The following is a 14,044-nucleotide window of genomic DNA, read 5'->3' on the forward strand; positions in this document are numbered from 1 at the left end:
TGTGTCCCCTCAGGGCTAGGCCGGTGCCACCGCTGAGAACCGGGGGCTCAGCGATGGCCTCAAGAGGCTCGTGGTTCCAGAAGCCCCCCTTCCCCTGTTCCCTGCAGCCGCAGCTTTCTGTGGGCAGTGAGACATGGGTGGCACAGTCTTGGCATCTCAGCCTGGGCAGTGTTCCTGCCAAGTCAGCTGTGACAGACCATTTTCTTCTTTTTCTCTGTTTCCCCAGTGGGACTGGGGCCCATGTGGGACAGGGATGAGATCTGTTTCTTCTGTGTTCACGACATGGGCTTCCTTGGGGGAGCAGTGGGCTCCCTGCTGACCCACGTGGCCCCCACCCCAGGAGCAGCTGCTCCCCCAGGCCTCTGCGGGCTCCCTCCCACGTGCCTGGGGTGTGTGGGTGTGTGGAGCCAGGCCTTGGCGCCAACGTAGGCCACTGGGCAGGGAGGGTCTGCTGTAGCCAACTCCCCTCTGCAGCGATGACGAGGGCGAGGATGATGAGGAGGAGGAGGAGGAGGAGGAGGAAGAGGAAGGAGAAGAGGAGGAGGAAGAGGAAGAAGATGAAGAGGAGGAGGAGGAAGAGGAGGAGGAGGAGGAAGAGCCACAGCAGGGGCAAGGAGAGGAGCCATCTACACCGTCAAGGAAGATTCTGGACCCGAACAGCGGAGTGAGTTCCTTGTCGTTTGCCAGGGTCAGAGCCCGGGCCCTCGGATGTGAAATCCCGAGGCATCTTCACAGGGTGGGTGTGGAATCCGCTTAGGTACCCTGGGAGCAAAGTGTTTTTGAACACACACGCCTGTGAGTAAAAGAAGAAAATCTTCGCTGTGTGGCTGTACTGCTGTCTGCTTACGCTGTCCCCGGCACAGGGGCGTTCATTTGTGCGCCGTGACGGGGTTATAGCGTGTGTTATGCGGCTACACTGTTTCTTACGAAACACGTATAAATATTTCTGAAAGAATAGGGTAAAAATCAGCACAAATAGAAACTCTTTTCCTATCCATTTAGGTGACCCGTAGGGACAGCCCCCCGTTCTGGAGACTGGCCCATCTGGGACACTTGGTGTCCCACTTGCTTCACTAAGAGGCTGATGTCGACAGGACGGCCGTAGTCTGTTCCCTCACAGACTCCCAAGTGCAGCGTCTGGAGAACTACGGGTTGGACAAGGACCCCTGCGCTCACGTTGAATTTCACTTTTTTCCCAGTTTAGGAAAGCATTCGAGCCAATGGCTGGGCACCTATGGTGCTTCCCCCGGCTCCACTCGAGTTCCTGGTGGGGTCCCCTTTCGCCCCCACATGCCTCCTGCGTCACTTCTGGGACATTGTGTGTCCTAGGGAGGAGCTACTTGGCCTAAGGAGGGGGCTTGCCCCCACCCCAGAGGCTCTTGCACTAGGAGCCAGTCAGGGAAGCATCTGTGGGCCCCTCAGCCTTTGGGGGCCTGCCTGTGAGCGGGAGGAAGACTGGACTCCGAGCATTAGTCCCCCAGAGTGAGGGGTGCTTGTTCTGGGTGAGGAGTCTGGGTTTGGACTATTCTAGAGCCATCTGTGCCCCCTGTCCCTCAGGAGCCAGCCCCCGTGCTGTCCACCCCGCCGCCCGCAGACGTCTCCACGTTCCTGGCTTTCCCCTCTCCGGAGAAGCTGCTGCGCCTCGGACCCAAGAGCTCAGTGCTGATAGCCCAGCAGGTGGGTAACAGCGCCGCCAGCTCCAGGCCCGTGCGAGCTGCGGTTTCTGGAGCCGCAGGAAGACAGGGACCAGCAGAGCCCGGGCTTGGGAGGGGACGCGGCCAGTGGGAACGGGGGGCTGCCCGGTGTTTGTGTGTGTTTTAGTTTCGGGGGCGGAGTTTAGTGACTCATTGGTTGCACTGAACACCCCGTGTTCATGCGATCAAGTGTCCTTAATGCCCACCCCCCGTCACCCCGTCCCCTCCCCCACCTGACTCCGGCAGCCCGCAGTTTGTTCCCGGTAGGTGAGAGTCTTACGGTTTGCCTTTCTCTCTGTTCTTTCTTTTCCTTCCCTTCTCCTGTGTTCATCTGTTTTGTTTCTTAAAGTCCACATATGGGTGAAATCATATATTTGGTTTTATCGGACTTACTTTGCTTAGCATAATATCCTCTAGTTCCATCCACGTCATCGCGGATTGTAACAGATTCCATTTTGGACGGCTGAGTAGTACTCCGTTTGTATCGCACATCCTTATCCCTTCATCTGTCGATGCACAGCTGGGCTCTTTGCCTAGTTTAGCTACAGTGGCCCTTGCCACCATAAGCACCGGGGTGCAGGGACCCCTTCAGATCACTGTGTTTGTATCCTCTGGGTAGATACATAGACGTTTGTTTTTTAAACCCACAGAAACACGAGTGAGTGTGACCCGCGTGTCTGTCTGCCTCCGGGGGCTGCAGATGATGCGCTGCTGGGAACGTACGCGGGCCACCAACGGGCAGGCACGCAGCACCCAGTGACACCTGGAGACTTAGGGAGTTCTCCCAGGACCCTCTGGTGCGCACACACCTAGGCTCCGCCTCCCACCCTTGTCCTCCTGGGGCTCCCGCGGAGGCCACGTGCCTGCCGGGCCCCTGCTGCCGCCTGGCATGTTGGCTCACTGCCCAGATCGTCTGCGGCGGCTGTCGGGCACCTCCTGTCTGTCAGGCACTGTCCTGAGTCTTCTGACATGGTTCTGGTATTGAAGGCTTTTGGCAGCCCACCATGTGGACCCTTTTACCGTGTGTTACAGATGAGGAAACCGTTTCGATGAGCATAAGTGATAAATGCAGAGAAATTCGATAGTCCACTCTCCGAGCTGGCTTGGCATTTTGGCTGATGTCCTTTTTATGTTTTATTTGTGTTCTTTTCTTCCTTCCCGTGATACATGGGATGAAAGGCCCACTTTTTCCTCTAATACCAGTTGTCATCTCCTGTTGACATGTGTCAGCAAAACTGTCAGCAAAACCGTTGTCGTCCCCTCCGTCCCCGTGAGTGGAGGTCACACTTAGGCCTGTGCTGTGTCTCGACACTCGTGTTCTTTCTCCTTGTCTCCACTTGCATGAGGTTAAGCTTCCTTGCTCGTGAATGTCATTTCTGTGGTATCCGTTCAGCTTGGATTATCCGAAGGGGCCCACTGGGTCATGGGAATGACCGTGGTTATGTGGACTTATGGGCTGTGTGGACTATATACCGCTGTGGGTCAGGCCCTTGCCTAGCTCGAGGGGACAGCGTGGGGTGAGGCAGGACCCATCCTTTACCCCCCTACCCCCGGAGGCCTTGGCGAGACACAGGTCTCCTCCAGCCCGCAACGGTGTGCAGGCACACCTTCCCTGGAGCTCTGGCCCCTGATGACCAGCTGTTGTCTCCTGTGTCCTCAGACTGACACCTCTGACCCAGAAAAGGTGGTCTCCGCCTTCCTGAAGGTGTCCTCTGTGTTTAAGGACGAAGCCGCGGTGAGGACAGCTGTGCAGGACGCAGTAGGTAAGGCGGCTTGGCTTGGGTGTGGCTGGCTCTGCCTCCTTGCTGCCTCCGGGCTCAGGTGACGCTCAGGTGACGTTTCTAGTTGCTGGAGCCCCTGGTCACAGTGCTGATGTGTGCACCACTCTCCGCCCTCTTATGCCTTTTCTTTTGTTGAGTTCTTGCCGTGGAGCAGGCTAGCTGCGGTACTGTCTTTTTTACGGATTGGGGAACAGAGGCCTTTCCAGAGCCGTACAGTTATGTCTAGTTGGATCTCATCCAGGTGGCATCTGCCGTAGGAAGACCAGATAGTGACAGCCGCAAGGCCCTTCCGGGGGCGGCCCGCCCAGAGGAGAGGTCATGAGCTTTTGTCCTCATCCGTGAGCCTCCCGCACAGTCCCCCCACCCCACCTGGAAGCCTGCAGGATGCCTGCTTTCCCCACAGCGTTCCCAGGGCTTCCTGAGATCTCTCTCGTCTGGTCGTGACCCTCCCTCGCTACCCCACTCCCTCTGCTGTTTCCATGATAGCACCTGTCCGCTGCTCACCTTGAGCACGCATGTGTGAGCCCCGCCGGGTGGCCAGGCTTGGTCAGGCAGGGAGGGGATGAGGAGCTCAGCACGGGAACAGGGTAGAGAGGAGTGGGGCTCCGTGTGGCGCTTTGTCCTGGATTGGTGTGCTGTGGGCGGCATTGAGGCAGGAGAGCTGGTGGGGAGCGAGGCTAGGTAGGCTGGCGAGGCCAGTGGAACCCGTAAGTCTGCTCCTTGTGGTCCCAGCCCCGTGCGCATTGATGGGAACAAATTACCTGAATTCTGTTCCCCGGAACAGCTGCCTGGCAGCGCGTAGCCACACAGTGTCTGTAGACCCCCCACCCCTCCTTTCCTTCCCGTCTCTGCTCATCCCCTTTTGCCCCCACAGAATGGCTGGAACCTCCCCCCGGGTGATCTGCCTCCCTTCATCTCCACCCCCGCCGCCCCCCACCCCCACCAGCCCCGGTCATGCAAGGTTCCCAAGCCCCTTTTCAGTGTGTGAGGTCAGGACGAGAAGGGCAAGGTGTCACAGCGGGCGGGTTGAGCCTTTCCCTCGGTGCTGGCTGTCCCCTCAGCCTGGGGCCCGTGACCGCAGTCTGCCGCCCTGTGTTGGGCTGACTCGTGCAGGAGGCGGGCCCCAGCCCATGTGTGCCGGGGCTGCGTGCCCTTGGCCGGTGGGCAGCCGTTTGCTGCAACAAACTTGCTGCCCCATGGCCGCTTCTGCGTTGCAGATGCCTTGATGAAGAAGGCCTTCAGCGCCCCCTCCTTCAACTCCAACGCCTTCCTCACTCGGCTCCTCATTCACATGGGTCTACTCAAGGTGCGGCTGCGGGGGAGGGAGGGGGGACACCAGGGGCAGCTCGGGCCACGCCTACCCACCCACCCCGACCCACACCAGAGTCCTGCTGGGGCCCGGGGCCGTTTAAGCCCCCTCCCTTCGTGATGGGACTCAGCTTGACCTCAGCCACCCCAGGGGGCCTTGTAGCTCACTCTGCCTTGTGCTGTGTGTTCCCTTCACAGAGTGAAGACAAGATCAAGGCCATTGCCAACTTGTACGGCCCTCTGATGGCGCTGAACCACATGGTGCAGCAAGACTACTTTCCCAAGGCCCTCGCACCCCTGCTGCTGGCATTCGTGACCAAGTGAGTGTGCCCTCGGAGCCCCCAGGGCAGCCGCACCCCGCGTATGCAACCCCTAGTCCACGGAGGCTTCCCCTTGTGCGGGGCTCTCAGCATCTGTGTTCAGGTGTCTCCCCCGGTGCCTTTTCCTGAGAGAGACCGAGGACGTGGAATGGCCGCCCGTTTCCCCATGAGGAAGCAGCGCTGGAGAGTTGCCCAGCTTCGCTGTGCTGCTCGGTGTTCCGTCCTCAGTGATGTCTCTGGGAGCAGTTCTGTCCGTTCCGTAGGCCACAGGGCTGAAGCTAGAGGGCCTGTCACACCCGCCTGCCGCAGCCACAGGCCTCTCGCCTGCAGACACCAGATGCTCAGAGCCTGGAAACCTTCGCCTTGTCCTGCAGGAGGGTCCTGGGCCATGGTGGGGCAGTGGCCACGTTGGGTAACAAGGAGCCTTCGCACCCCAGCGCCTGTGAGGGATGGGTCGGAAGGCTTGTCCCCTGTCCTCACTGAGGTCCTCCGTGGCCCCAGTCCCCTCCAGGCCTTCCTCAGGCCTTAGTCTCCCCATCTGCCCACCAAGCTGTTGAATGAGGTTGTCTCTGGTGGCTCGGACCCTCCACACTTGCTGGGAATCCAGTGCCTTGGGGGAAGGTAGGCAGCGGGGAGAGAGCATAGCACAGTCCTTGCCTGGCGGAGGTGAACGCGTGTTGCGGGGTCGTCTGGCTCCGTGTGGTGAGGATCCCCGCCAGCTTCTAGGACTGTCGGCGCCACGGCCTCTTGGCCACCATGACATCTTGTGGTCCGTTGTGCTCCTTGGGCCTCGTGCTCTCGTATGTCTGCCCACCTGCCACCACCACACCTACCCCCCGCCGCCGCTGTGGCCGACACCACCCCTTCCGCGGCACCTAGACTGGCCGTTGTGAAAAGTCGAGCTGTGGACGCCTGGCTGGCCCAGTCGGTGGAGCCTGTGACTCTCCATCTTGGGGCCATGAGTTCGAGCCCCGTGCTGAGGGAAGAGCTGAGTGTTTGGCCCTCTGCCAGAGTCCAGGGCAGGCCCTCACCCTGGCTGCAGCTCCGTGTCCCTGCCCCCCCTTCCCCGCTCGGGTGCACTCTCCCCCGTGCCTGTTCCCGCTGCGTGGGCTTAGTTCCGTGGAGCATCTCCTGGCCCTGGCCCTGCCCTGGCCCTGCCTGCCACCACCTGACAAAGCCCGGTTCCTTTCAGCCTCTGGTCAGAGTTGTTCCTTTTGCCTTTCTGTTGCCCTTGGGCTGGTTGTGGACCCACAAGAAGAGACCCTCGCCCTTGGTGCTGTTGGTCAGTGGCAGGCTGTGTGCCCCACCCCCAGCATAGGCCTTGTCTATTCCACTTAAAAGAGGGGAATTGGTAAAAGTTGTCCCTTAGGCCCCCTTTGAGGTGACCACAGAGTGACAGGCACGTTCCCCCTCCCTCGACTCCTGGCCCAGTGGTCTGGTCAGATGTCTGTGGGCCGCACATCCTGGCTGCACCCCACACTCGCCAAGCTGCCTTTCTTTCTCTGTAGTGAGATTCATGATCTTCACGGTGACAGTGGCCAGCCCATTATCTGTGAGGGGCCCTGTGGCCGCCGGAAGGGCCCTCGCACAGGCTGCCGGGTGGAGAGTAGGGCCTGGGTTCCCGCCGCTCTGAGCTTCATACACACCCCACCCCGCAGCGTACAGAAGGCGGGCTCCTGTCATCTCCCCCACAGAGTCCTCGTGAAGGTCCGAGAAACAGACACATTTCTGGCCTCAGAAACGGCCCCCATCCCCCCCTCCACAGTGGGGATGGTGGCCCTGCTGCAGCCTGAGGTCTCCGGCCCGAGCTGTGTGGGTTCCCTCCCGCCCCCTACATTGACTCTTCTTTCCTCACAGGCCCAATGGTGCCCTGGAGTCCTGCTCCTTTGCCCGCCACAGTCTGCTGCAGACGCTGTACAAGGTCTAGATGCGAAGCCAGCCTCTCCCCAGCCTGCCAGCCCGCGGCCTGGACCAGTGACTTGGGAAGGGACGCGGATGAAGGACTCTAGCCAGCCAGAGGCAGGGAGGGTCTTTGTCGCTTGTGTCGTGTCCGTCCCCGAGTGTGCGTGTCGGTGTGGTGCGCGTGCAGGTGTGCGCTTCCTGTCAGGGTTGGGGTTTTTAATGTCTCCCTGCTGGACTGGCCCTGGTCCCACTGGAGGGGAGCTGGCCCCCCGAAAGGGCTGCAAGCTGCGCTGCCATTAAACTCCTTGCCGTGTGAGGGCGCTCTGCTGATCCGCGCCTCCAGCCCGAGGCCCTGGTGGCTGTCCTCTCCCACCTTGCCTTCCCTGCCCTGCTGGGCTGCCCCAAAGCCTGGGGAGCTGCTATCTGCCATCCCTTCCCTCTGTGTCGCGGCTGGGCTGCGTTTCCCGCCCTGCCTGGGGCTGCTCACTTAGTGGCTGACCTTGCCTCCTGTCACTAAGCACCTGGTCCCGTGGCCACTGCCATCCACACTGTCCATCACTGCTGGGCTGATCTCTCGGCCTGGACTGCAGAGACTGCCACGGGCGTGGGCCCATGGGACGGTCAGCAGAAGGCAAGACTCTGGTTCCCAGGCCATGTGGACAGGAAGAGAAGCCGGTGGCAGACCCTGGGGGTCTAGGAGCAGGACTTGTTGGGTGGATGGTGCGGGCTCCAGACCCAGTGGGGCCCGTGCCTTGCTGCTGAGATGTTTGTGACTGGCCTGGGGGCCATGCTGGAGGGTGCTTTTTGGCAGGCCCAAATCTGGTGTCCGGCCCCTGGGGGCGGGGCCCACGGAGCCTGAGCTGTGGCTCAGAGGCTCCTAAAGGACCAGGACAGGGTGGGGACTGCGCTGGAGCCGCCCCCCCCACACTCTGTGTTTTCCCCTTTGCGCTCTTTGTGTGTCTGGGCTGTGCCCGGGGCTTCACAAATAAAGTCATCTGTGGCAAGCATGGGGACTGCGTAGTCTTTCACCTTAAGGTGGGTAGATGGGGCTTAGTACTTGGAGTCCCACCTCAGTCTGTACGGGTTTGTCCATCCACAGAAGCGCCCCTGCGCCCACCTTGTATGGTCCCATGGGGCACGGACGTGCCAGCTCCCCATGGACAGCTGGGCAGTTCATGCCCAGGAGTGGGCCATGAGTCCTCGGGGTCAGGGAACGTGGAAGGATCTCTTCCTCTGGGCGCTGAGGGTCTGGAGCTGGGCTTGTTTCAGCTGTCCAGCCTCATCTTACCCTTCACCGAGCCTTTGGGCTGTAGCGCCCCCAGCCGCTGCACTGCTCCATCGATGGACCTGGCTAAGCCAGACACTGTCCAGATTTTGCCACAAGCCTCACTGGCTGCACTGTCAGGAACCCCTGGGTCTGGCTAGCAAGGTCATGTCACAGGGTTGAGCTTGGCTGGGAAGCCACCATGGGGTGTCTGGCCATAGGGCCTGCAGTGGAGGGCACCTCCCTTGGGGTCCTTCCTTCCCTTTGCCTCATGTGGTGGGAGGACAGCTAAACAGACCCTCCTTAACACCTACCTGAGAGAGCAGGCACGCCTGGGGAGCCCGTGCCTCCCACTGAATTCAAGAGGTCCCTCCAAGCTTTCTAAGGGGCAGCATTTCCTTATTGGCTGTGGACCACTCAGGCAACAGGCACTGTCTGTCTTGGCTGGGTGGTGGCAGATACCCATGCCTTACCCTCCTACACCCTGCTCCGTGAGGTGATACGGCAGAAGGCAGGTAGAGTTCTGACCAACCCCAGGCCCTGTTTTGAGCTCTGGGCCTCAGGCACAACTTTTGGGGGGCTCCCAGTCTGGTACGCGAGACCAACAGTCATGGCCCAGTGTAAGGGATGGTGGGCAGTGAGGTCAGGGAAGTCTTCAAGAGTTAGGGGTGCATGGGGGTGCCCGGGGGCTTAGTTGAGCCTCTGACTCTTGATTTCAGCTCAGGTCATGATCTCAGGGTCGTGAGCTCAAGCCCCACGTCCGGCTCTGCGCTCAGCAGGGAGTCGCCCGAGGTTCCCTCTCCCTCGTCCTCTGCCCCTCCCTCTGCTCCTGCGCACGAGCTTGCTCTCAAATAGATCTAAAACAGAAGGGATGCGAGAGCTGAGTCTGGAGACTCCAGTAGAACTTATCGCAGGTGATCATTTAACAGATGGAGAAACTGAGCTTCACGGCTGGTTCTCCAGCCTGGCGCTCCCTTCCAGGGTGCCTGGTGCCGGCCCTGCGGCCTCCGAGGTTAGGAAGGCACAAGCGTCAGTTCAGACTGAGAAGTGCACCATGGATCTCACCGAACCTTGCAGGAGGCTGGCGCTGCCTGGCTGCTCGGACCCACACACCGCGGAGGGTCCTGTTGGTCTCGGGTACAGGCCCCAGGCCCTACCCAGTCCCTCAGACCAGCTCAGGGTTCAAGACTCCTGACAGCCGCAGGTGCAGGGGAGGGCGTGAGGCTCAGCCTCTAATGCGGCTGCCTGTTGGGAGCTGTGTAGCCTTTGGAAGTTCCCCTCACTCGGCGCTTCCAAGACCTACAGGCAACCCTGAGATGACACAGGCCTCAGGACCCTGAGCGCTGCGACTTGGGATGGGCAAGATCAGGGGTGCCTCGGCCGAGACGGCGTGTAACCCGCGTGTAACCCGCGAGTACGGAAGGCCTGCTCAGCCCGAGGCTGTTCTCACTAAAGGGAGCCCAGCTGTGGGCTTGGGGCTAAAGCAGCAATAATTCCATTCTGAAGCTCCGACTAGAAAGTCCCCAGGAAGCACGGCCAGAGGTGCTCCCAGGCAGCACTTCCTGATCACAAGAACCTAGAAATGACTCAGGCCAAAAACGCATCAACTCTGGCTACGCATGTGCCGTGGGTGAAGCAGGAAGGACGCTGAGTGAAGAAAATTGGTACTACCGTGGGTTCAAAAGCTACTGGGTGTAGGCATGTGCGTGTGTGTGGTGAGCCCAGCGCTCAAGATAGCAGTTTGTCGGGGCGCCTGGGTGCTCAGTGGGTTAAGCCTCTGCCTTCAGCTCAGGTCATGATCTCAGGGTCCTGGGATCGAGCCCCGCATCGGGCTCTCTTCTCAGCAGGGAGCCTGCTTCCCCCTCTTTCTCTGCCTGCTGCTCTGCTTACTTGTGATCTCTCTCTCTGTCAAATAAATAAATAAAATCTTAAAAAAAAAAAAGATAGCAGTTTGTCTGGGAAGGCAGGGGACAGGACAGGGTGGAAGGACAGTTACACCATGGTCATCCACCAAACATTCAAAATGATCCATATTTACTCATCTAAGAGCCATATTTTTTTTAAAGGAGGGAGGTAAGGTAAAGAGCATTTTTTTTTTTTGACGTCACAAAAGCACAAGGCATAAGGACATTTGCCTCTGTCAAGATAGAAAGTGAAAAACTGACCAAAAATAAGAACTGGCAAGGTCAGAGAACACAGGACTCTTCTATCCGTCGTGCTGACGGTTTGTGTTGAGAATCATACATCCAGCTGAAAATTGGGCAAAGGATAGGAACAGGCAGTTCACCGAGGATGCAACCTGAGAAGCAAAAAAGATGTTCCCCTTCACCGGAAATCAAGGAAATGCAAAATAAAACCACAGAGATGCCGTTTCGGACCAGACTGGCAGATGTCACTAGAGGAGACCCCAGGAAAGAGCGGAGTCGCTGACATTCTGCATGTTGCCTTACGGATATCAGACTAATAAAACCATGTCGGAGAGCGATCTGGCAGGGATTCGGTGAAGATAAGTGTAGCCTGTGACCCCAAATTCCATTTCTAAGGATCTTAGAGAAGCCCTTGTACATGGGCACAAGGTGACAAGTTAAAAGGGCAGTTTCATGAAAGATTCCAGAAAATTAGTAACCTCAGTGTCCACCAGGGAAAAAAATGGTTGATGACAGCGTGTGAGGTGTGTAGTGAGATAACGGGCAGTTACCGGGCGCCTGGCTGGCTCAGTCAGAAGAGCATGTGACTCTTGATCTCAGGGTTGTGATTTTGACCCCCACGTTGGGTGTAGAGATTAAATAAAAACTTTTAAAAAATTTTTTAAAGATTTTATTCATTTATTTGAGAGGAGGGAAAGAGAACAGGAGCAGGGGAGAGGGAGAAGCAGACTCCCTGCTAAGGGGTGGGGGGCCTGATGTGGGACTTGATCCCAGGACCTGCAGATCATGACCTGAACAAAGGCAGAAGCTTAACAGACTGAGCCACCCAGATGCCCCTAAAAAAAATTTTTTTTTTAAATGCAGCAGTTGAAGTGTATAATACAAGAGATGCAGGAGCTGTCTTCATTCATGTGAATACACCTTAAAAATGTTGGGTGAAAACAAGTTTACAACACCGTATGTACTGTCATACATGTAGTTTAAAATTTTTAATGACATGTTACAGTGAAGTTATATTGCCTCAGGAAAGTGGTTGCCTCTGGGGGGAGAGCGAGGGAAGAGAACGAGATAAGGTGGAGAAAAGGGGGCTTCCAACTGCCTGCACTCCTACTTCCAGTGTGTGTGCACCCAGAAGAAGGGAAAGCAGGGACCCCAGCTGATAACCTGTAGGCCCACAAACACAGCAGCATTACAAGAGTCAAGAGATGGACGCAGCCTACTGTCCATTAACAGGGACAGATGAAATGTGATCATTATACAGGGGGGTGCAGTCGGTTGAGTGTCTGATTCTTGGTTTCAGCTCAGATCTGATCTTGGGGTCATGAGATTGAGTCCCATGTCGGGCTCCACATTCAGTAGGGAGTCTGCTTAGGTTTCTCTCTCCCTCTTCCTCTCCTCTACCCCCTGCTTTCTCTCTCTCGCTAAAATATAAATCCTCAAAAATACACACAGTGGAGTACTGTTCATTCATAAAAAAGCAGTGAACTTTGGACACATGCTACCGCACAGATGAGCCTGGAAGCAAGGTGCTCAGTGAAGGAAGCCAAACAGGAAAGGACAAGTAACACGTGATTGCACTGATAAGGGGTAGCTCGGAGAGGTTACTACGGGCTGAAGACAAAGGAGAGTTACTGTCTCTTGGGTGTAAAGTTTTTCTGTTTGGGATGACGAAAAGTGCCTGGAAAGGGGTAGTGGTAATGGTCTGCACAGCTTTGTGAATGCGCGTAATGCCACTAAATTGTGCAGTTACAGGGTTAAAATTGTAAATTTTATGTAATGTACATTTTACCACAATTTAAAAAATCCTAAATGTAAAAGACAAAACTACTGATCTTTGAGTTTGCGTAGGTGAGTATCTTGAAGACCTTGGGAGTAAAAAAAATTAATACATGAACCTGCATTTAGCTTCCTTGGTTTGCCATTGCAGGATACTCACACGATGGATACTGTGTAGCAGTGAGAACAGGACTTTGTTTACCACAAGGCATCATGGGGTGGGGGGGCGTCTGGGCGGCATAGGCAGTAAAGTGTCCAACTCTTGGTGTCTGCACAGGTCATGAGCTCAGGGTCCTGGGATCGAGCCCCACATCCGGCTCCCTGATCAGCGGGAAGCCAGCTTCTCCCTCTCCCACTGTCCCCTGCTTGTGTTCTCCTCTCTCGCAGTATCTCTCTCTGTCAAATAAATAAATAAAATCTTTAAAAAAATAAAAAATAAAATTATCATGTGATGCTATTATACTCAGTAGGGTGGCAAAAGTGCAAGACAGATGATAGCAAGCACTGGTGAGAGTGTGAAGCCATGGCGCTCCTACAAGGCTGGCGAAAGTGTAAATTGGTGCAAACCCTCGGACAAACTGTTTGGCAATATCCACTGAAGCCGAAAATAAGCACATTCTATGGCCAACAGTTCCACCCATCCGTCTGTCCCGACAGCGATGGGCTGTGCTGTGTTCCCCCAAAGACATGCAACAGGGACGCCTGGGTGGCTCTTAAACGTCTGCCTTCGGCTCAGACCATGACCCTGGGGTTCCAGGATCGAGCCCCACTTCAGACTCCCTGCTCAGCGGAGAGCCCACTTCTCCCTCTCCCTCTGCCCCTCCCCCTGCTCGTGCACACTCACTCACTCTCCTGTGCGTGCACTCTCAAAATCTTTAAAAAAAAAGCAAAAACAAAAACGTGCGAACATTGTAAGCAGCCCTCCTCATAACAGCCCCAGCCTGGAAACAGCCCACACATCCGTCAAGAGTGGAATGGATTCATTGCATCATGTGGTACGGAGAAGGCGGAGGTGAGAGTGGTCCACCCGAGCAGGGAGGAATATTTTAGCATCAGCGTTGTTTAGAATCACCAGCATGTGATGACAATGAAAAGCAAACCAACTGTGTCCCATTGCATTTAAATTCCCTGTTGACCGCACACCCCCTCATTCCCTGCATCTGGGGCAGATGGCTCCCCTGCCTCCCCCCAGCCACTCTTGTGGAATCCTTATGGAACGGAGTGCTGAAATGCTATATGAAATTAAACAAATTTTTAAAATACACATCACAGATGAAGCTCACAAACAGAATGCTGAATGGGAAAAAACCAAAGAGTGTACACACCGCGATGCCGCTGACACGAAATTGGCCGAGTCTGTGGCATGGCACTATTTCTGGTCAAAACAAAAAAATCCAAGCAAACTGAATGCAAATCCACCAGAAATAGGATCTGAACAGTCACAGATGTATAAGTTTGCTATGGTTTACTTTTTTTTTTTTTTTTTTTTTTGTTTAAGTAGGGTCCTTGCCCAGCGTGGAGCCCAACGTGGGGCTTGAACTCATGACCCTGAGATCATGATCTGAGCTAAGAGTCAGAGGTTTAACTGACTGAGCCACCCAGGTCCCCCTGTTGCATTTTTTTCTATTTTTGAAAAAATTTATTTGACAGGCAGGCAGAGAGAGGGAGGGAAGCCAGCCCCCTGCCAAAAGCCCAATGCGGGGCTCGATCCCAGGACCCTGAGCCACACAGACGCCCCAGAGTCCACCATTCTTGAGCACCTGTTATGTTCCCGCTGCCTACTGGACCCCCACAGCACCCCCGTGAGCTGGTTACTAATACTGGTTTTTCACAGCGTAGGGAATGAAGGCTC

At 56.4% G+C, this 14,044-nt stretch overlaps 1 protein-coding gene across 5 annotated transcripts in view; it reads left to right on the forward strand.

The window, feature by feature from the left end:
- Window positions 1-7,053, forward strand: part of RANGAP1 (Ran GTPase activating protein 1) — a 31,345-nt gene extending 24,292 nt beyond the window's left edge. For 4 of the 5 annotated variants that reach the window (XM_032882913.1, XM_032882910.1, XM_032882911.1 and 1 more), the window contains exons 11-16: window positions 475-664; window positions 1,558-1,677; window positions 3,355-3,457; window positions 4,693-4,781; window positions 4,982-5,103; window positions 6,961-7,053. In XM_032882913.1, coding sequence (XP_032738804.1) covers window positions 475-664; window positions 1,558-1,677; window positions 3,355-3,457; window positions 4,693-4,781; window positions 4,982-5,103; window positions 6,961-7,030 — 694 coding nt within the window. In that variant the 3' untranslated portion in view covers window positions 7,031-7,053. Of the gene's footprint in view, window positions 1-474; window positions 665-1,557; window positions 1,678-3,354; window positions 3,458-4,692; window positions 4,782-4,981; window positions 5,104-6,960 lie in introns of those variants that run through there. The other variant, XM_032882914.1, reaches the window with a different exon arrangement.
- Window positions 7,054-14,044: the final 6,991 nt, after the last annotated feature.

This window comes from Lontra canadensis, unplaced genomic scaffold (genome assembly GCF_010015895.1).
Source record: "Lontra canadensis isolate GAN:19392208 unplaced genomic scaffold, GSC_riverotter_1.0 scaffold84, whole genome shotgun sequence".
NCBI lineage: Eukaryota > Metazoa > Chordata > Mammalia > Carnivora > Mustelidae > Lontra > Lontra canadensis.